Consider the following 20,933-nt stretch of genomic DNA (forward strand, 5'->3'; position numbering starts at 1 on the left):
CTACTGAAATATATCAAGATGAAACCTACTGAAATGTATCACGATGAAACATGCTCAAATATATAACGATGAATGGATGAAATAGATAAATAGATGCAGATAAAACCTACCCACTGATTGGCATCCCGAGCACAGCTCCTCCATAGGATCCACAGAAGGCCAGGGTTGCCAGCCTTGATCTCTCAAGAGGAGGAGCCCACCATCTCCAGATACCATGACAAGCTGGATAAGTTACTCCCTCAACCAGACCCTAGATACAGAATACAGTTTGTAAGGAGTTGGTTACGTGTTTTCTAAGACAATTTTGTTGAGTTTAAAACAAAGTGCAGAAAAAATAAAACATAAGAATGTTTTAGTCGCAGTTCTAAAACTAAATAAACTTTCCTTCAGTGAAGGATAAAACCAGGATAAGGTTGGAGAGAAAGAACTAACCTGGAGAACTCGCACCAAGATTAGAGCTTTAGGATCCAACATGGTTGCAGCCGGAATGAGAAGGTTGAGACAAGATGAGAGGAAAATGGCAGTTCCAAAAAGTCTGTTTGCCGGAAACCTTGAGGCCAGGAACCCCCCGGGAAGCTGGGTGATGATGTATCCCCAGAAGAAGGACGCGTCCACGTATCCAATAGTCTCAGGGCTCCAGTGGAACTCACTGATCTCCGTAACCTCTCCCTTCTCGTTGGTCGTGTTGGACATCATCCTGACCTGCGCCACACCAACGTTGCAACGGATTCCAAATGAAATAATGAACCCAACCATAACAAGGATAGCCTAAAATAAGATATGTTTACATTTATCCTATTTATAAAAAAAGGATTAGACCAAATTTTAATTGATCCTCAGTTTGAAGTTTTATTTGTCTTATTCACAACTTGGTAAAGCCCTTTATTGGACTAACAATGCACTTTTACCATGTATCCCCCCNCCCCAGCAAACACCTTGTAAACTCGGAGCACTTTTAATTTGTTATTTTTAAAAGAGAACAAATTACCTGTGTATAACGTTTGGACACATTACAACATGGACACTCTGGTTGACAGTATTTGTCGATCTTACGGAGCGGAGGACGTTCCAGCTCCGGGTACTCCTCCGGCATAGACAGATCCGTTTCACAGTAATCCCCGCCGTTCACCGTTTTATCGATCCCCTCGTTAGCATCCTTGAAATCGTACCGATTGTACGCTCCTTCCCGTCGAAAAACACGATTTGCGTTTCCGCTCACTGCCGATACTCCGGACTTTAGCTTGAATAGGAACGCCCCTTTTACATCCTCTGGGCAATCTTCGTGGGCGGTTTGTTCGTCCAGGTGGGCGCTCTGGAACGCCGCCTCGGCCCCGGCCCGGACCCCCGACATCCCTGACATCCCTTCGCACCCTCCTTTCCTAAAACAAAACAAATAGTTAGAATAAAAATAGAATATTTTTCATATATTTTCAAGTATTTACAAAGATACAAATATTCAAATATTTCCACAAACTATAAAATATGCTAAAAATACAGAAATGTAAAAAATACAAATATAGCTAGAGAAAATACAATATTTTGATAAATATGTTTATTGTTATAAACCAGATCCAAGTTTATCCAATCAGGAAGAAAACTAGAGATTATTGGGTTTAAGCTTAATCAAGACTCCGGAGAGATGAAGAACCAGTGGACTAGAGAGGACCCAGAGAAAGCTGGAGATAAACAACTGTTTGTAAACAGAGAAAGGGTTTGAAAACTCTCAACACAAAACATGCGTCATATACAGCTAAATAAAAATGCGTACTGAAAGAAAGAATTTTATTACATATTTTGCGATCAATGGTAATATTTAGCAAATACAGGGTCCTTTCGTTGTCATGTCAATAAATAGGCCAATAAAAGCGATATTAAAGGCATAAGACTTAATTTAACCTTATAATCGTCATATTTAAAGAGTTTCAAGTCGCCTCCCAGAATATGCTTGAATCTAACCACCGTATTTACGCAGTTAGATGTCGGACGCATTTACATACTAAGAGTTAACCCTATCATCAAAATTGTTGATTATTTTATTTTAAAATAAATCATTTACATAGATATTAAACATTTTGCTTCCTAAATATTTCTTTTTTCATCTTTTATTGCGCATTAATATTTTCTTGTAAATTCTGAAAATTTATGAAAATGAAGCAAAAATATAGGACATAAGATTTACCTAATTTTATCGCCATGCACCTTTTTTGTTAGTAGCTAAAAGAACTGCTAAGTGAATAAATGGTTTTACATTTCAATAATCTTATTAATGATCAAGATTTAAGATGTTGTGAAAGTAATTCTTATTGGTTATCTAAAAAGTATGCCCTTGACCACCCAATTTGACGTGTTAATTAATGCATGGAAATCACAAAACAAGGAATTGAACACTCATCACAAACTCTAGTATTGTAATCTTCACATCAGTAGAGTCAGATAATGTAAACCTTTGATATTTCAACTCTGATACTTTGATCTAACAGATGTCATAGTTGGAAATAGAACAGGTGGTAACATCAGGTTGCAAAGGTAAAATGAATAAAAAAATTTAGTTTGTGGAAAGAATTTATGGTTTTTTGAAAAATAAACATTTTTAGAAAATAAAATTGAAACCTTTCATGGGAAAACTAATTTTTAAAACAAATATTTACTTTTTTCTCAAATAATTTTGTAATTATTATTTTTATCATAAATAACATAAATATATGTTCTAATACTATTCTGTTCCCTTGACACGTATTATGTCGTGTTAAGATAAAATGAAAATAAAAGTTAGAATTAAAATAAAGAATATTTCTCTGATGTCAGGTTGACAGAAAGAGAAAAGGGAATATTGGAGCAATGAGAAAATATTAAATAATTCTTATTTTCAGGACCCCCCCCCCCCTCCCCCCTCACTCTCTTCTCCCTGTATAGCGCGTTACAGAGATTTTTAACTTATCTCACCGTTTGAACCTAGAATATGTGAGGAACATGATGGATGGTTCTATTATCTCCTACTGACACTGTTCTGTTTACACCGGGATATTCTAGACTTAGGTCGGTCAACCTCTTGGATTTACACATGGTTCTATCTGGAACTGACTGGTTTTCATCAGCCTAGGCTGGTTGGATAGCAACCCCCCCCCCCCCTNCAGAGAAGATTCGGGTTTTCAGGATTATGAGTTAAGGGCGGAGTTGGCGGTTATTGAAGAGTAGTAGGGAGGTCAGAACCGAACAGAACTGAACAGACCTGAACAGAACTGAACAGAACAAAACAGAACTAAACGGAACTGAACAAAACTGAACAGAACTGAACAGAAAATATTGTTATGAAGAAAATGTGAGAGGAGATGGTGTCATAAGACGGGATGAAGGGAGAAGGAGAACTATAAATCTGATGTGTGCATCCGTGTGGAAACTGATAAGAACGGATCTAGGAGGGAGAACACTGTGAATAGAACCTGGAGCCAAACTTCTCAACATTCTTTATATAAACACACACAGATATTATTGTTATCTATAAAGTAGATTCAGTTTTGGAACCTAGGATAAGCTTTTTGAATCTCTGGACAGGGGTTTAATAAATATATATCAAGACAGGGTTTTTGAATCTCTGGACAGGGGTTTAATAAATATATATTAGGACAGGGTTTTTGAATCTCTGGACAGGGGTTTAATAAATATATATTAGGACAGGGTTTTGAATCTCTGGACAGGGGTTTAATAAATATATATTAGGACAGGATACCCGGTAATTGGGACAAAATTTCTATCCATTCATTAGAACAGGTTTTTTTTTATTAGGAAAGATTGATTTTTTTATTTGAACAGGATTCTTTTGCATTATAAAGAATTTTTTTTGAGGAAATTTTTTTTACTAATTTAACATATTCGTGCAGGATTTCCGTGAATTATTCCTTGTTAGGACAAAATAGAATTTAGATTGGTTATACTTTAGGTAAAGAGAAAGGTAGATAGTTTGGATCTGCTATGAGCAGGTAGTTTTTTACATACTCTGGGTAAGGAGAGAACTAGGTATTTTGAACCAGGGTGGGCAGTTTGTGTATACTTTTGAAGAGAACAGAGTAGGTAGTTTGGGTCTTATATAAGTGGTTAGTTGTAAATACTCTTTGTAGGGAACAGAGTAGGTAGTTTGGATATACTTTAGGTAGGGAACAGAGTAGGTAGTTTGAATATACTCTAGGTAGGGAACAGAGTAGGTAGTTTGAATATACTCTAGGTAAGAAACAGAGTAGATAGCTAGGATATACTCTAGGTAGGGAACAGAGTAGATATCTTGGATATACTCTAGGTAGGGAACAGAGTAGATAGCTTGGATATACTCTAGGTAGGGAACAGAGTAGGTAGTTTGAATATACTCTAGGTAGGGAACAGAATAGTTAGTTTGAATATACTCTAGGTAGGGAACAGAGTAGATAGCTTGGATATACTATAGGTCAGGAACAGAGTAAGTAGTTTGAATATACTCTTGGTAGGGAACAGAGTAGATGGTTTGTATATACTGTAGGTAGGGAACAGAGTAGGTAGTTTGGATGTACTCTAGGTAGAGAACAGAGTAGGTAGTTTGGATGTACTCTAGGTAGGGAACAGAGTAGGTAGTTTGGATGTACTCTATGTAGGGAACAGAGTAGGTAGTTTGGATTTGGATGTACTCAAGGTAGGGAACAGAGTAGGTAGTTTGGATTTGGATGTACTCTAGGTAGGGAACAGAGTAGGTAGTTTGGATGTACTCTAGGTAGGGAACAGAGTAGTTAGTTTGAATAATACTCTAGGTAGGGAACAGAGTAGGTAGTTGTGATATTGTGCATAAGGAATATTCAAAATGTAATACTGGATATACATCTATAGAGTAGCTGATACTGCAAATACTCAGAATATTAATACTAATCATATAAAAGAGGGAAGAGAACAACTAGACTGGAGAGAACTACTAGACAGAAGAGGGGGGTGTTAAAAGTGTTAAAATGATTAGCAAGGGCTAAAATCGAACATTTTTCGCACAGAGAAGTGTTTTAACACCTTAGGGAATATACAGAATTCAATGATAAAGTTGAGCCTGATGGAGAATGAATGATATCAATTTCGTTGGAGAAAATCCTTTGAAACTCCATCAGATCGTAATACCCGGAGTAATTGAATTTGTCCCCTATCAATCTAATCATATACTGGGAGTTAACAAGTCCAAACCCAGGAACTAAACAGTTTTAACCCTGAGGATAAACATTCCTAACCCTGAGCTAATCATTCCTAACCCTGAGGATAAACATTCCTAACACAAAGGACAAACATTTTTAACCCTGAGGACAAACATTCCTTACCCTGAGGACAAACGTTCCTAACCCTGAGGACAAACATCCCTAACCCGTAGGATAAACATTCCTAACCCTGAGGACAAACATTCTTAACCCTGTGGACAAACATTCCTAACGCTGAGGAAAAACATTCCTAACGACGAGGAAAAAAATTCCTAACACTGAGGACAAACATTTCTAAGTCTAAGGACAAACATTAGTAACCCTAAGGAAAACCATTTCTAACCCTGAGGAGAGGACAAAAACATTCCTAACCCTGTGGACAAAATTCCTAACCTGAGGACGAGCGTTCCTAGCCTTGAGGATAAACATACCTAAACATTCCTAACCCTGTGGACAAACATTCTTAACGCTGAGAAAAAAACATTCCTAACCCGAAGCTAATCATTCCTAACACCGAGGACAAACTTTCCTAACACTGAGATTAAACATTCCTAACCCTGAGAAAAAAATCTTTCTAATACTGAGGACAAGCATTCCCAACCCTGAGGACAAACATTCCTAACACAAAAGCTTAACGCTTCTTAACAATTAATAAACATTAAATAAATTCTACAACACTGAAATCTAGTATATTGTTTCCAACTGAATTTACCTTTTATCCTCTAAACACATATAAAAGTGTGTTTGTATCCGTTCATAAACTAAATCATTGAATTTAATATCAGATTTATTGAAATGAAGTTTAGTTTTGAATTTCTCTCAACTCCCTTTGTAAATAGAGCTAACTGTTAATTAAATCTTTCCAAGCTAATTCCATTCTACTCCTCCCCCTCCCCCACTCATCCTAAAGAGCACTTCCCCCCTGATTTGGAATTCAATGTTTTAGAAACATGGAGATTGAAGAAAAGCTTTCTTGATAAAAATGTCTAAAAGCATGGAAAGCTAACGCAGTGAAAATCTGAAAAGTCTCATTTTGAGGTTTCCATTAACTCACAATAAAATGTGATTCTAACAGTAGTTTTATTACGCCGATCCGATATCTTTTGGCAATTCAAATCTGATATTTTTTTAGATAATCGAAGTTGCATAAACATAATATCTCTTTTTTTACTTCATTTCAAATTTAGTTTCATTTGGTTTATCGAATCTAAAGCTTGTTGTAAACAGATTTACTATGGTATCAAGTTTATTGTAATCTCTACTGTAAAGTAAAGGCACTAATGGGATGATGAGATGTCTAATGGATAAACTTGAAAGTATAGGTTTAGATAATGGATCTAATATTAATGGTTTCAACAACTCAATACTGAGTCAATATTTGATTGAGGTTTCAAGGATTAGCGGAGAATTTCAAGGGTTTAAGCTGTTCCAACCTAATCTATGTATAGTTTCTCTCCTAGTAACTAGAAAACAATACAATCCTTCCCTATCTTCATTCTTCAGCACACACTTGGATAAGTTTCTCTTTAATCCTCTCCGGGTAAGCTGTTCTACAGTGAAGTAGACAGGAGAAAACTACTAGAGAGGATCAGATAACTACTAGAAAGGAGAGAACTACTAGATAGGAGAGAACAACTAGACTGGAATGAACTGCTAGACAGGAGAGAACTACAAGAAAGGAGAGAACAACTTGACTGGAATGAACTACTAGATAGGAGAGAACAACTAGAGAGGAGAGAACTACTAGACTGGAGAGAACAACTAGACAGTAGAGAACTACTAGATAGGAGAGAACTACTAGACAGAAGAGAACTAGTAGATAGGAGAGAACAACTAGACAGGAGAAAACTACAAGATAGGAGAGTACTACTAGACAGGAGAGAACTACTAGACAGGAGAGAACTACTAGACAGGAGAGAACAACTAGACAGGAGAGAACTACTAGACAGGAGAGAACTACTAGACAGGAGAGAACTACTAGACAGGAGATAACTACTAGAAAGGAGAGAACTACTAGACTTGAGATAACTACTAGATAGGAGAGTAAAACTAGACTGGAGAGTACAACTAGACAGGAGAGAACTACTAGACAGGAGAGAACTACTAGACTGGAGAGAACTACTAGACAGGAGAGTACAACTAGACAGGAGAGAACTACTATAGAGGAGAGTACAACTAGATAGGAGAGAACAACTAGACTGGAGAGAACTACTAGACATGAGACAACAAATAGAAAGGAGAGAACTACTAGAATGGAGAGAAATACTAGACAGGAGAGAACTACTAGATTGGAGAGAACTACTAGATTGGAGAGAACAACTACTGTGGACCAGATAACTACTAGAAGGAGAGAACTACTAGACAGGAGAGAACTACCAGATAGGAGAGAACAACTAGAGCGGACCAGATAACTACTAGACAGGAGAGAAGTACTAGACAGGAGAGAACAACTAGACAGGAGAGAACAACTAGACAGGAGAGAACAACTAGACAGGAGAGAACAACTAGATAGGAGAGAACAATGAGAGCATTATGTCCTAGAAACTGTAGAGGTTGTAGGATTTGAAGACGGTGTGAATTTGACGTTTAGAAAGAATATATTGGAGAATATATGGAACCATGAAGATGAGATGGAACGGTAGAATATAAGGAATATATTGGAGAATAGGGGAACCTTGAGGTTTGAGGAATAATATAAATGAATTTGAGATTATTAATCCTCTAGATAGAAAACTCGAATTATTTGGTTTGGGAACTGTCTCTAAATCCAGCAAAAATTGGAATAAAAATGAAAAATTATACCAGTTTGTTGTAGTGAACCGTAAAGTGTAATAAATAGAGAGGGGTGGGAACCGTGGGGTATTTTTAGTTCTGGTAAAACTGCAGTAAATAATTCAAATTAAGTCACTGCTTCATTCTTTAAGCCCAAACTGGTGAAGTTACCTATCTATAGAAGTTTAATAATCTGAGATTCATCTAAGAATGTATTAACTATTGAAAATAAGATGAAACCGGGTAAATAGGAGGATTTATCATATATGGAACCTTTTAAAGGAGATAAGACATGAAATTATTAGGAATTCATTTATGGTGAAGAATATATGGATCTTAAAAGATGTATGGAATGGTGGAATTTAAGGAATATATTGGAGAATATATGGAACCATGAAGATGATATGGAACGGTATAATATAAGGAATATATTGAAGAATATATGGAACCATGAAGATGAGATGGAACGATATAATAGAAGGAATACAACGGAGAATATATGGAACCATGAAGATGAGATGGAACGGTATAATAGAAGGAATACAATGGAGAATATATGGAACCATGAAGATGAGATGGAACGGTATAATAGAAGGAATACAATGGAGAATATATGGAACCATAAAGATGAGATGGAACGGTAGAATATAAGGAATATATTGTAGAGTATATTGAACCATGAAGATGAGATGGAATGGTAGAATTTAATATATTATTATATATATTATTATATTGGAGAATATATTGAACCATGAAGATAGTATGGAACGGTAGAATATAAGGAATATATTGGAGAATATATGGAACCATGAAGATTATATGGAACGATAGAATATAAGGAATATATTGGAGAATATATTGAACCATGAAGATAGTATGGAACGGTAGAATATAAGGAATATATTGGAGAATATATGGAACCATGAAGATGAGCTGGAACGGTATAATATAAGGAATACAATGGAGAATATATGAAATCATTAAGATGAGATGGAACGGTAGAATATAAGGAATATATTGGAGAATATATGGAACCCTGAAGATGAGATGGAACGGTAGAATATAAGGAATATATTGGAGAATATATGGAACCATGAAGATGAGATGGAACGGTATAATATAAGGAATACAATGGAGAATATATGAAATCATTAAGATGAGATGGAACGGTAGAATATAAGGAATATATTGTAGAATATATGGCACCCTGAAGATGAGATGGAACGGTATAATATAAGGAATACAATGGAGAATATATGGAACCATGAAGATGAGATGGAACGGTAGAATATAAGGAATATATTGTAGAATATATGGAACCATGAAGATGATATGGAACGGTAGAATATAAAGAATATATTGTAGAATATATGGCACCATGAAGATGAGATGGAACGGTAGAATATAAGGAATATATTGGAGAATATATGGCACCCTGAAGATGAGATGGAACGGTAGAATATAAGGAATATATTGTAGAATATATGGCACCCTGAAGATGAGATGGAACGGTAGAATATAAGGAATATATTGTAGAATATATGGAACCATGACGATGAGATGGAACAACAGAATATTTTACAATTTAAGCAAATATAGCTTCGGAGTTCTCTATTATTATTAATTGATAAATGTATATTTAGATAGTACATGGAGACAGACTAAACAAGAGAGGGAGAGAGGTTTCTAATCTGATTTAATCTGATAATGTTACTAAACACGTGAGCTCCGGAGTAAAATCATCTTGCTTATTGGACCATTGGATTTAGGATATTATATTTGATATTTATAGATTTTTATAAATAAAAAATATAGGCTTTAATTTTAAAAAGAAATATGAATTTTTTTTTACAGTCTTCTCTTTACATTCCATTCTTCCCTTTGTTTTCCATTCTATTGCCTTGTCTCATGGTTCGACTGATCTATTGAGTATCTCTATCTACTATGTCGAGCCCTGAAGAGGGTTTAGAGTGTTTACATAAACCTATCTTGTCAGGGATATTATCAACCCTTAGACTAAACCTTTTCAGGGTTCAGATTCTAACTGGGAGAGACTTTCTATCTATATATATACCTATAGCAAAATAACGAAAAAACTTTTATCTCAAAATTAAACGATTTACTTCATTCCAGAGAAAATAAAACATCATTCCTTCCCAGGGTTAATAAACATTTTTCTATCCTGTCATTTTTCTATTCCGTAGAAATCATAAATTCTCCGATTTTCTCCCCTCCACGAGTAAACATTCCTTTCTCCCTCCCAGAGTAAACATAAAATTTACCCGCCCTGAGTAAACCATGGATTCTTTGATCACAGAATACATCTCCACGCATACATTCTTCAATTCTGGAGTAAACAACTCACTTGAAGGATCTACCGGGAGTAGGGACGGAAACAAACATCGTAAATATTCCCGGATATGATGTTTGTTTACTAGGAAGATTACCCCATCCCTCTCCCTCAGCAACAATAACAACCCGGAGAAAAATAAAAACATGGTACCTGCAGGTAACAAGCTGTAATAATCTGTAATCCAGATTATGGCGCCCTTTTCAAAAATCTCTGTTAGAAACGAGAAAAAGATTTCGTATTCTTGTTGCTGGTTCTTGACTTCAATCTTCAAAGTGATTTTACATTTGAGAATTTGAATGTAGTTCTGGTGTAAAGTTAGAGTAAGGCGGAGCTAGGATTAGTCCCAAGGGATCTCAACTCAACCATCCTTTAACTTCTTTACACCTTGACTAAACGTAGAGAGAAATGGGTTTACAAAACCAGGGAACTTTAATGTGATTGAAATTTGTCTCTTTAACTGTAAAATATTTTTTATTTAAATATAAAAAATTGTAGAATTTACAATTTTTTATAAGAAAACTTTATGATTGTCTAAACAATATTCTGGATTTAAGATTTCAGTTTGGAAAATAATATTAATTGCTAGAACTAAAAAAGTAATTTTTTTAAAAATTCGAACTGCGCAAATATAAAGAAGCTAATTCATCGAACGCGGACCTGTTGAGCTAGGTAAGCAAAATTGAAATCCATTATTTACTCCAGGTTAATAAGCAGTGGTTGACCTCGTAAACTGGTTTAAGTTAGGTTTGATATAGTTTGTCAATTTATACAAACTTAATTTTATAGCTTTATACGCTTGATTCTATATATAAAAGGAATTAAGTCAAATTTTTAAACCCCTATTACTTTGCAACCTGGTGTAAACCTTTAATATTTCAAACTGAGATTAATTTATCTCACAGAACTTCTTGTTTAAAATATTTAAGGTCTACGACATTGGTTTGTAAAGATGCAGGGATTAGAAAATCAGAGTTTAGGGCAAATACTCAATTCCTTTACAGGAATATAAGTTCGGGCCACCATAATCCTGATTTCAAATCTTAATATTCAGATTTTTTTACTTGTGGTAAGAAAGTATTTTTCGATTACAGACGAATGGAATAATTTTTTTTATTTTTAAAATTATATTACAAAAAAAGAGATCAATAACTTCCTTTTTGTTTTAAGCTTTGCTTTAAAAAAGTCGAAACAAATTTCAACATTTTTTAAAATGAAATTTCGAGTGAAAACCCCATTTCTTTTACAACTCCAATTCTCCAAAGACAAAAAAAATATCGTCGAGAAAAATAGCTTTCTATGTGAATTATTTTATGCGCTACCCCCAAAAAAGCCAAATAAAACTAAGTTTAAAATGCTTGTTTTTCAAAGCTAAAATAATTGTTGTGAGTTCGCTTGTTTACCTTGAGACTAGGAATACAGGAAGAAATCTACGAATAATCGACGAGAATACTTTAGGTTTCGAAGGATTATACTTAGAACAAAGTTTGGGTTGTGTAATACAGAGGTCAGCTGATCTAGTCACAAGACTTCCCCCCATCCTCCGCAGAATGGGTGCCCATCCACACAAGATGGCGGCCGATCACGTGATCAGCACATGCTAAATTTTGATATCTTGATTTTTTTCAATCTGACAACCATTTTTAATTATACACTAATACCCCTAAATCTAACCTGAACCATGTTATTTACTTTAGCTCTATTTTAAATCTTAAAATCACAGTCTGATGCTTTGGAATGGGTGACGATGATGAATTGGACGATCTTCTCTTACCTTCCCTCTCTTTAACCTATATACATCTCCAGGTTCTCATTGAACCTGATCCTCAGCTCCGGTTCAATCCTTTACTAGACCCTGAGATCAGGTGTAAATAGTTCGGGGATTGGAGGGACGGAAGACTGGGGATTCTCCGTTGGTTAGTCCGAGACGAGTGTGGATTCTCTTCGGAGGCTGAGAGATCGGGAGCCCGGGGAGACCAGAGCATGGGGAACCCGAGCTATTGATCCTCTACCCATAAACCAGAATTTTGGAGTGGGCACAGGCCTGACGTCACAGGCCTGGTAGTCAGAGAAGGTCACGGGATAAAGAGAGGAGGAGGAGGAGAAGGGGGGAGCGGAGCTTCTGTAATGTAGAGAAGCCCCTAGAGTCATATGATTAGTATATAAATCAATGAACCCAAGTTTATGATGCATTTTCCCATTAATCACCTCTCTTATTATTTTATTTTCACCCACATTTGTGCATTTTAGGTAACAGTAGTTTGACAGAAAAAAAGGTTCTACAAAATAGTACTCTTTCTTAGATCAATACCTGTAGATTGTAGATTGGTTTTACCTTGTTGACACAAGTGGAAAATAGGTTAAAAAAAGAAATGAGATCAAAAGGGAAAAAAATCAAATCCCCCATCTTAAGTGCATTTACAATTCATAGACACACCAGTCTAAGATAACATTTATCTTCAAAAACAATGCTGGTCATTAGATATTCAATTACAACTCATTTATAGAATGAACATGATAATAAACTCCTTTAAACAGTAATGTTTGGCAACGGTGCGTTTGGACTTGAGAAATGCGTTTGACAGATTGCATTTTTGTTTTTATCAATCATCTAATATCATATCATGCAACATGTTTTTTCTCCTCTCCGGAAACTCTATATCTTCGGAAACCTTTCTTTTCGGAACTCTTTATCTCCGGAAAAAAAGTAATCCCAGATCCCTATTTTCCGGAACACTATACTTTGAAAGCCTTACTTTGAAACCCTGTACTCCGGGGCCCTGTATCTCCGGAACCCTGTACTCCGGAACCCTGTATCTCCGGAACCATTTACTCCGGAATCCTGTATCTCCTAAACTCTGTACTTCGTAACCCTTTACTTCGGAACCCTGAATCTCCGGAATCCTTTACTCTGGAATCTTGCACTCCGGAACTCTGAATCTCCTGGACCCTGTACTCCAAAACCTGTGCTTCGATACTCTGAATTTCAGGAACCCTGTATTTCGCAACCATGTAGTCCAGAACCCTGTACTCCGGAACTCTTAATCTATGGAACCCTGTACTCCAGAACCGGAACCCTGTACTCTGGAACCGGAACCCTGTACTCCGGAACCGGAACCCTGTACTCCGGAACCCTGTACTCTGGAACTCTGGTTATTGTCAACTTTTAGTAATTTCCCTAAGCCCTCATCAGAGTATGAATATTCTAAGAGAATATGAGAGTAGGGAGAGAAGGGAGATAAGGGAGAAAAGGGAAAGAAGGGAGAGAAGGTAGAGAAAGAGAAGGGAGAGAAGGGAGAAAAGGGAAAAAAGGGAGAGAAGGAAGATAAGAGAGGGAATATGAGAGTAGGGAGAGAAGGGAGATAAGGGAGGGAATAGAAGAGAAGGGAGGGAATAGAAGAGAAGGGAGAGAAAGGAGAGAAGGGAGAGAAGGGAGAAAAGGGAGATAAGGTAGAGAAGGGAGAAAAGGGAAAGAAGGGAGAGAAGGAAGAGAAGGAAGAGAAGTGAGAGAAGAGAGAAAAGGGAGAGAAGGAAGAGAAGGGAGAGAAAGGAGAGAAGGGAGAGAAAGGAGAGAAAGGAGAGAAGGGAGAGAAGGGAGAGAAGGGAGAGATGGGAGAGAAGGGAGAGAAATCAGAATGAGAAGAGAACTATAAATAAAAAGATGTGAGTTGAGAAAATCTAATAAAATTTCTGAAAAGAAAAGATAAGAAAATTATTGATAGATGTTTAATGAAGTCTAACTACTCTGGGTTATCTTGTTGCTCTAATCCTACTGATCCTACCACTCAGAGAAATATATTCTAAAACTAAACCCTGGATTCAGATTCACTCAAACCATTTATCTACTCCATCTATCTACTGTTTACTTTACTCCAACAATTCTTCAAGAAATCTTCAACCATCAACTATTAAATAAAACTATTTTTGAATCTTTTTTTCAATATGAAATATTTTCTCATATCTTCAGGGGATGGTGGAGTTTGAAATATAGTTTTGCCACAGTTAAAATAAATTATTTTTCTTTTTGATTTAAAATAATTTCAAATTTAAAAGTGTAAATAATTAGACATACGATAGGAATTTGACATGTTTTCAATAATAACTCCTGTTATTAAAGAGCTTTGATTAAGAACAAATTGTTGTGAATTTCTAATATGTAACGGATAGATTTGCTTGTACGTAAAACCAAGTAAAGATACGATATCACATAAATTTGACTTTTTCCTTTTGTCTAGTTCACAGTGCGTTTATTCTATGCATAGATTTAAGGAAATAATACAGAATATACTGATATCTTCAGAGAATATTAATATAATACAGACTTATATTAATAGCATGTATTGCTTTCTGTAAATACAATTCTGAATTATAATAATAGCATGTATTGCTTTCTGTAAATACAATTCTGAATTATAATAATAGCATGTATTGCTTTCTGTAAATACAATTCTGAATTATATTAATAGCATGTATTGCTTATCCTAAATCTCTGTTGCAGACACAAGTTTAGATATACAATACAAAACCACCGGGATTTCAGCCAAATTCTTAATATTATCAAACATGTACTAATGCATGTACTAATGCATCATCTTCGATACCCTCCACACGCTCCATACCTCTTCTTTAATATTACTTTTATTCTATTTGATCAAATAGAATTTTTCTATTTTTTAATAAATCTTTTAATTTGAAAAATCATTCCGTTTATTAGATGAAGATGAAAAGAGAAAATGTAATATAAAACTTTGGAGAATAAAAAAAAAAATATCTGTTCTAAAATGAAAATTCTACCAAACTAGTGGATTTACTATTTATTCTTTAAGACTAAGCCAAACCAAACTAGTGGATTTACTATTTATTCTTTAAGACTAAGCCAAACCAAACTCATAAATTTACTCTTTATCCTTTTAGATTAAACCGAACTAAACTCACGGAGTTACTCTCCATTTCCCGAACCAACCAAAACTCCTGGATTTACAATTTATTTCTATGCAAAACCAAACCAACAATCCCAGATTCTTGGATTTTCTCTCTTTATTTCAGACAAAACCAAAATAAAACTTTCGGATTCTATCTCCATTTTCCAGGAAGAAGAAGTAAAAACCGAAAAGATTGAATCTTTTTTTTCAGATTAACCAAATTTCATCTCTGTGTTCAACAATATATATTTAGTCCCAGATTTACTCTCAACTTTCAAGATTATATTAAACCAAACTCCTGAATTTCCTTTCAATCCTTTTTTTTCTAGAAATCAACCAAAACTAACTCACTCCGTGTTAAAGTAAAACAATAAACCCTCTGGTACAAACCAAAACCAACCACCCAGCCTGTAATTCGGACCAAATCAAACTAATTCACATAAACTTTTAGTTTTGTTCTCAAAATATTTCTGAAACTGAAATCTCCAATACCTGGCCTTTCCAGCCCTTTATTACATAAATCAAACTAAATCTTTTTAAATCCCTAGGTATTTTAAAAAAAGAAATTACTTCATTATATTTTCCGAAACCTTACTTCTAAATAATTTGAGATCTTGGCTCAGCTCATGTTTATTCGAAGCTGTATCCCCCCTAATTCCTTTGGAGGGATTCTATCCACTTTAATTTTATATCGTTCTATTCCTCCTTTTCTCTTCCTTACATCAGCTTTTTTAAAATTATTTCTTGGTTCTTTCTCTTAAACTTTCTTTATCATCCAAACGTATTTTTTTCAAATTCATCTTTTACTTTTCTTATTATATTTTGTCATCCTTTCTTTTAGTAAGCTCAATTTCGTTTATGCAGGAGAGTTAGGCCGACTCAGAAAAGGCAACCCGATTTAAAAACCGTGGCCTAGTCTTGTAATTTTTTTTATATTTTATCTCTGTAGAAATCCTTGCCATATCCTTTCTTGATTCTAAGCTCCATCTTTGGTGTTTCTATCTCCATGAAGAAAATGCTGAATCTAACTCTCTCTGTATTTTATTTCTCCTGCCTTTCTCGGAGAAGTCTCCGCACTAACTTTTACATTTATTTTCTTTCTTTTCCTGAATATTTCCAGGATTGTTTGCTGATTCAACACTAAATAATACAAGGGGGGGATTCAAATATAAAACCATTAAAAGAATTTCCCTCAAACCATTAGGTATCAATCTCTTTAATGATCCTCGATTCCGAACCCGGGGTAGAGGTTTAGAANGGGGGGGCAGTTTAATGAAATGACTAAGCTTTTAACTTTTGACTGAAAATAGTAAAATAAATAACCGAAACACAAACTAGAAAAGTTTAATTCAGTTGCCAGGGCAACCTTGAGCTAGGGACTAAAACTAAAAAATGTGCATGGATAGGTTCGATACTAGTGAAAACCAGGAGAACTGCAGAGTTAAGATGGAAATCCAGAGAATTGATGCAGACAAAGGATGAATTATCTGTAGTATTAAAAATTTAAGTACGGACGGATACTGGTTGAGCTCCGGCAGTAGGACGGATACTAGTTGAACTGCAGAATTATGGACGGATACTGGTTTAACTCCAGTATTAAGACGGATACTGGTTTAACTCCAGTATTAGGACTGATACTGGTTGAACTCCAATATTGAAACGAATACTTGTTGAACTCAAGTCTTGGGACGAATACTAGTGACGGATATTGAATAAACTCCAGTTTTGGGACAGATGCTGGTTAAACTCCAATATTTGGACGAATTCTCATTGAACTCTAATATTTGGACGGATACTAATTGAACTCCAATATTGGGACGGATACATTGGTGAACTCCAATATTTGGACGGAAACTGGGTGAACTCCAATATTGGGACAGAAACTGGTTGAACTCCAATATTTGGACGGATAATGATTGAACTCCAATATTGGGACGGATTCTGATTCAACTCCAATATTGGGACGGATTCTTATTCAACTCCTATATTGGGACGGATTCTGGTTCAACTCCAATATTGGGACGGATTCTTAATCAACTCCAATATTGGGACGGATTCTGATTCAACTCCAATATTGGGACGGATTCTTATTCAACTCCAATATTGGGACGGAAACTGGTTGAACTTTAATATTGGGACGGAAACTGGTTGAACTCCAATATTAGGACGGAAACTGGTTGAACTCCAATATTGGGACGGAAACTGGGTGAAGTCCAATATTGGGACGGAAACTGGTTGAACTCCAATATTGGGACGGAAACTGGTTGAACTCCAATATTGGGACGGATACTGGTTGAACTCCAATATTGAGACGGAAACTGGTTGAACTCCAATATTGAGACAAAAACTGGATGAACTCCAATATTGGGACGGAAACTGGTTGAACTCCAATATTGGGACGGATACTGGTTGAACTCCAATATTGGGACGGATACTGGTTAAAGTCTAGAACTGGTTGAACTCCAGGTATATCTAGTATCCCCCGGGAAGGTAATAAAACGATGAATATTTGTATTCTGTGTTGTAGAAACATCCAGGGGAAACAATATAAATACATCCTCCCTTCTACTCTCTTTAATCCCACCACTCTTGTCTGTATGTTTGTATGCCTGTATGTTTGTATGTTTTTGTGTTTGTATGTTTGTGTGCTTGTATGTTTGTATGCACTCATAACGAAGTTTTTTTTCAACATAAGCATATTTTTGCAGCAAAATTTGTTGGTTTTTTTTGTTTGTTTCTAATTGAGTATTTATAGTTGGGGACTTGGGAGTGTATATGAGAGGAAAGTTCAATCTAAGGAGAGATGAAAAGTTTAACCTGAATAGTGGGTTAAGTAGAAGAGCTTAAACTTGATCAAGGATAGTTATATAATAGCATAGAAGGTCGAGATCAGTTTGCTAACAATAGGCGACATTTTTGTTTCAAGGGTACGGTTGGGAATCGGGATTTGCCTTCTTCATGCATACTGTGCTTTTCATAACTGAACATTTTTATTTCAACCTAGTTTAATCTTGTTGGAGAAATGCGTCGGATTTTTATTTTGAGATTTATTCGGTTTGGGATCAGAAAGGTTTTAAAAAGGGTAATTGGGAAATTCTATAGATTGCAAAATCATTGATATGAAATTTTATAGATCGAATATTTCATAAATAAAACATTTCATAGCGAAGACAGTTCGAAATGGAAAAGTCTTCTTTATCCATGACATTTTTTTTCTTTGGAATGTCTTGTCTTCTAAATGTACTGTCCATGAAACGTCCTGTTTATAAAATGTCTATCTAGAAAATGTCTTTCTATAAAATGTCCCAACACCGTATAAAGTAGTTTTTCTATAAAATTAAGACTTTTTAGATATTATAACCCTTCCCTTTCCACCCCCCACCCTTCTCACTCCCCCCTTTCCCCTCCGTATCAAGATTCCGGCCAGGTTTGCTGCTGCTGGAGGGAATGCGAATGATTGATGGCAGGAGTTACATTAGGGAAATAGAACCAGTTTCAAGAAAAGAGAAATTATCCTACAATCATTGGGAAAATTATATAAAGTAATGGTTAGGAAGCCGGAGCTGAGAACTTTTGTATTAGAATAATTTTGGGAAGTCTAACTCCAATCCTTTATTAAACCGGTCTCTCATTGGTGAAATGTTAGGAGAGTTCAATAAATCCTCAGGTTTCAATGCGGACAAATCTCATCAGTTAAACTCTTAATTCTGAAAGTTTCAGTTAAGGTTACGAAAGAGTCAATATTGTGAAGCTTAACTTCAAATCTTTTTAAAGTTTCTACCTCTGGCTGAACTAATAAACGTTATTAAAACACAGTGACATGGCATTTTTCTGAAAAGATATTAAATGGCGGTTTTATTTTTAGTTCTGGGTTTCTCCATGGTTAGGGTTGAATACTGAAGATTTATATCTAGCTCCGGGGTTTAATATCACTATTTGGATAAAGTTGTTCTCAACTCCGGAGTTTATTCTTACATTTAGAAAATAGTAAAATGGAGGTCCAGAAAGTAGTAGAAATGGCGGTTTAGAAAATAGTAGAAATGGAGATCTAGAAAATAGTAGAAATGGAGATCTAGAAAATAGTAGAAATGGAGATTTAGAAAAAAGTAGAAATTTTAGGTTTAGAAATTAGTAGAAATGGAGATTGAGAAAATAGTCGAAATGGAGGTTTGGAAATAGTAAAAATGGAGGTTTAGAAATAGTAGAAAAAGCGGTTTAAAAATATTGGAAAATGAGGTTTAGAAAATAGGAGAAAAGAAGGTTTAGAACAAAGTAGAAAAGAAGGTTTAGAAAATAGTAGATATAGAGGTTTGGACAATAGTAGAAATAGAGGTTTAGATATAGTAGAAAAGGAGGTTTAGAAAAAAGTTGAAATGGATGTTGATAAAAAAGTAGAAAAAGAGGCTTAGAAATAGTAGAAAATGAGGTTTAGAAAATAGTAGAAAAGGAAGTTTAGAAAACAGTAGAAAAGGAGGTTTAGAAAATAGTAGAAAATGAGATTTAGAAAATAGTAGAAAAGGAGGTTTAGGAAATAGTTAAAATGGATGTTAACAAATAGTAGAAAAAGAGGCTTAGAAATAGTAGAAAATGAGGTTTAGAAAATAGTAGAAAAGGAAGTTTAAAAAATAGTAGAAATGGAGGTTAATAAAAAGTAGAAAAGGAGGTTTAGAAAAAGTAGAGAATGAGGTTTAGAAAATAGTAGAAAAAGAAGGTTTAGGAAATAGTTGAAATGGATGTTAATAAATAATAGAAAAAGAGGCTTAGAAATAGTAGAAAATGAGGTTTAGAAAATAGTAAAAAGGAAGTTTAGAAAATAGAAGAAATGGAGGTTAATAAAAAGTAGAAAAGGAAGTTTAGAAATAGTAGAGAATGAGGTTTGGAAAATAGTAGAAAAGGTATTTAGAAAACAGTAGAAATTTAGAAAAGTAGAAAAGGAGGTTTAGAAATAGTAGAAAATGAGTTTAGAAAATAGTAGAAAAGTATTTTTTTTAAATATTAGAAAAAGTTTAGAAATAGTAAAAATAGAGGTTTAGAAAAGATTATAAGTGGAAGTTTTGAATATAGTTCAAATCGAGGTTTTGAATATAGTTCAAATCGAGGTTTTGAATATAGTTCAAATCGAGGTTTTGAATATAGTTCAAATCGAGGTTTTGAATATAGTTCAAATCGAGGTTTTGAATATAGTTCAAATCGAGGTTTTGAATATAGTTCAAATCGAGGTTTTGAATATAGTTCAAATCGAGGTTTTGAATATAGTTCAAATCGAGGTTTTGAATATAGTTCAAATCGAGGTTTTGAATATAGTTCAAATCGAGGTTTGGAAAATAGTAGAAATTGAGGTTCAGAAAGTAGTAAAAAATGAAGTTATAAAATAGTAAAAAAAGGAGGTTATGAAATAGTAGAAAAAAAGGGTTATGAAATGGTAGAAAAAGAGGTTATAAATGTTAGAAAAAGAGGTTATGAAATAGTAGAAAAAGAGGTTATGAAATAGTAAAAAAAGAGGTTATAAATAGTAGAAAAAGAGGTTATGAAATAGTAAAAAAAGAGGTTATAAATAGTAGAAAAAGAGGTAATGAAATAGTAGAAAAGAGGTTATGAAATTGTAGAAATGGAGGCTTAGAAACACTACAAATAAACATTAAAAAAAGGATTTAGAAATAAAAAATGATACTTAATTAATAAAAAGATAACCCC

General features: G+C 34.7%; 2 protein-coding genes across 5 annotated transcripts in view; both read right to left on the minus strand.

Moving 5' to 3' along the window:
* The window catches only part of LOC111706969 (vesicular glutamate transporter 1), a 32,935-nt gene that overhangs the window by 5,444 nt on the left and 6,558 nt on the right, over positions 1–20,933 (minus strand). For 2 of the 4 annotated variants that reach the window (XR_002766349.1, XM_023479927.1), the window contains exons 1-4: positions 2,944–3,011; positions 989–1,379; positions 433–768; positions 111–250 (exon numbers count right to left, since the gene is read on the minus strand). Coding sequence is in view for 3 of the 4 variants with exons in the window: in XM_023479927.1 (XP_023335695.1) it covers positions 111–250; positions 433–768; positions 989–1,379; positions 2,944–2,972 (896 nt within the window). In the remaining variant the exon portion in view is untranslated. Of the gene's footprint in view, positions 1–110; positions 251–432; positions 769–988; positions 1,380–2,943; positions 3,012–12,091; positions 12,246–20,933 lie in introns of those variants that run through there. The other 2 variants (XM_023479928.1, XM_023479929.1) reach the window with 2 other exon arrangements.
* LOC111706964 (uncharacterized) lies at positions 6,784–11,857 on the minus strand. The gene is made up of 2 exons (XM_023479920.1): positions 11,721–11,857; positions 6,784–7,645 (listed from the first exon to the last, which is right to left on the minus strand). The coding sequence occupies exons 1-2, from the start codon at positions 11,855–11,857 to the stop codon at positions 6,784–6,786; spliced, it is 999 nt and encodes a 332-aa protein (XP_023335688.1).

The sequence above is a fragment of the Eurytemora carolleeae genome, unplaced genomic scaffold, assembly GCF_000591075.1.
Source record: "Eurytemora carolleeae unplaced genomic scaffold, Eaff_2.0 scaffold704, whole genome shotgun sequence".
NCBI classification, from domain to species: Eukaryota; Metazoa; Arthropoda; class Copepoda; order Calanoida; family Temoridae; genus Eurytemora; species Eurytemora carolleeae.

Bases quoted from the DNA above. Each gene is read 5' to 3' on its own strand.
- LOC111706964 (XM_023479920.1), bottom strand. From the start codon at position 11,857: ATGGGGGGAAGTCTTGTGACTAGATCAGCTGACCTCTGTATTACACAA. The intron at 7,646-11,720 runs GTAAACAAGCGA...TCTCCTGTCTAG, and splicing joins CCTGTATTCCTAGTCTCAAG to TTGTTCTCTCCTGTCTAGTA.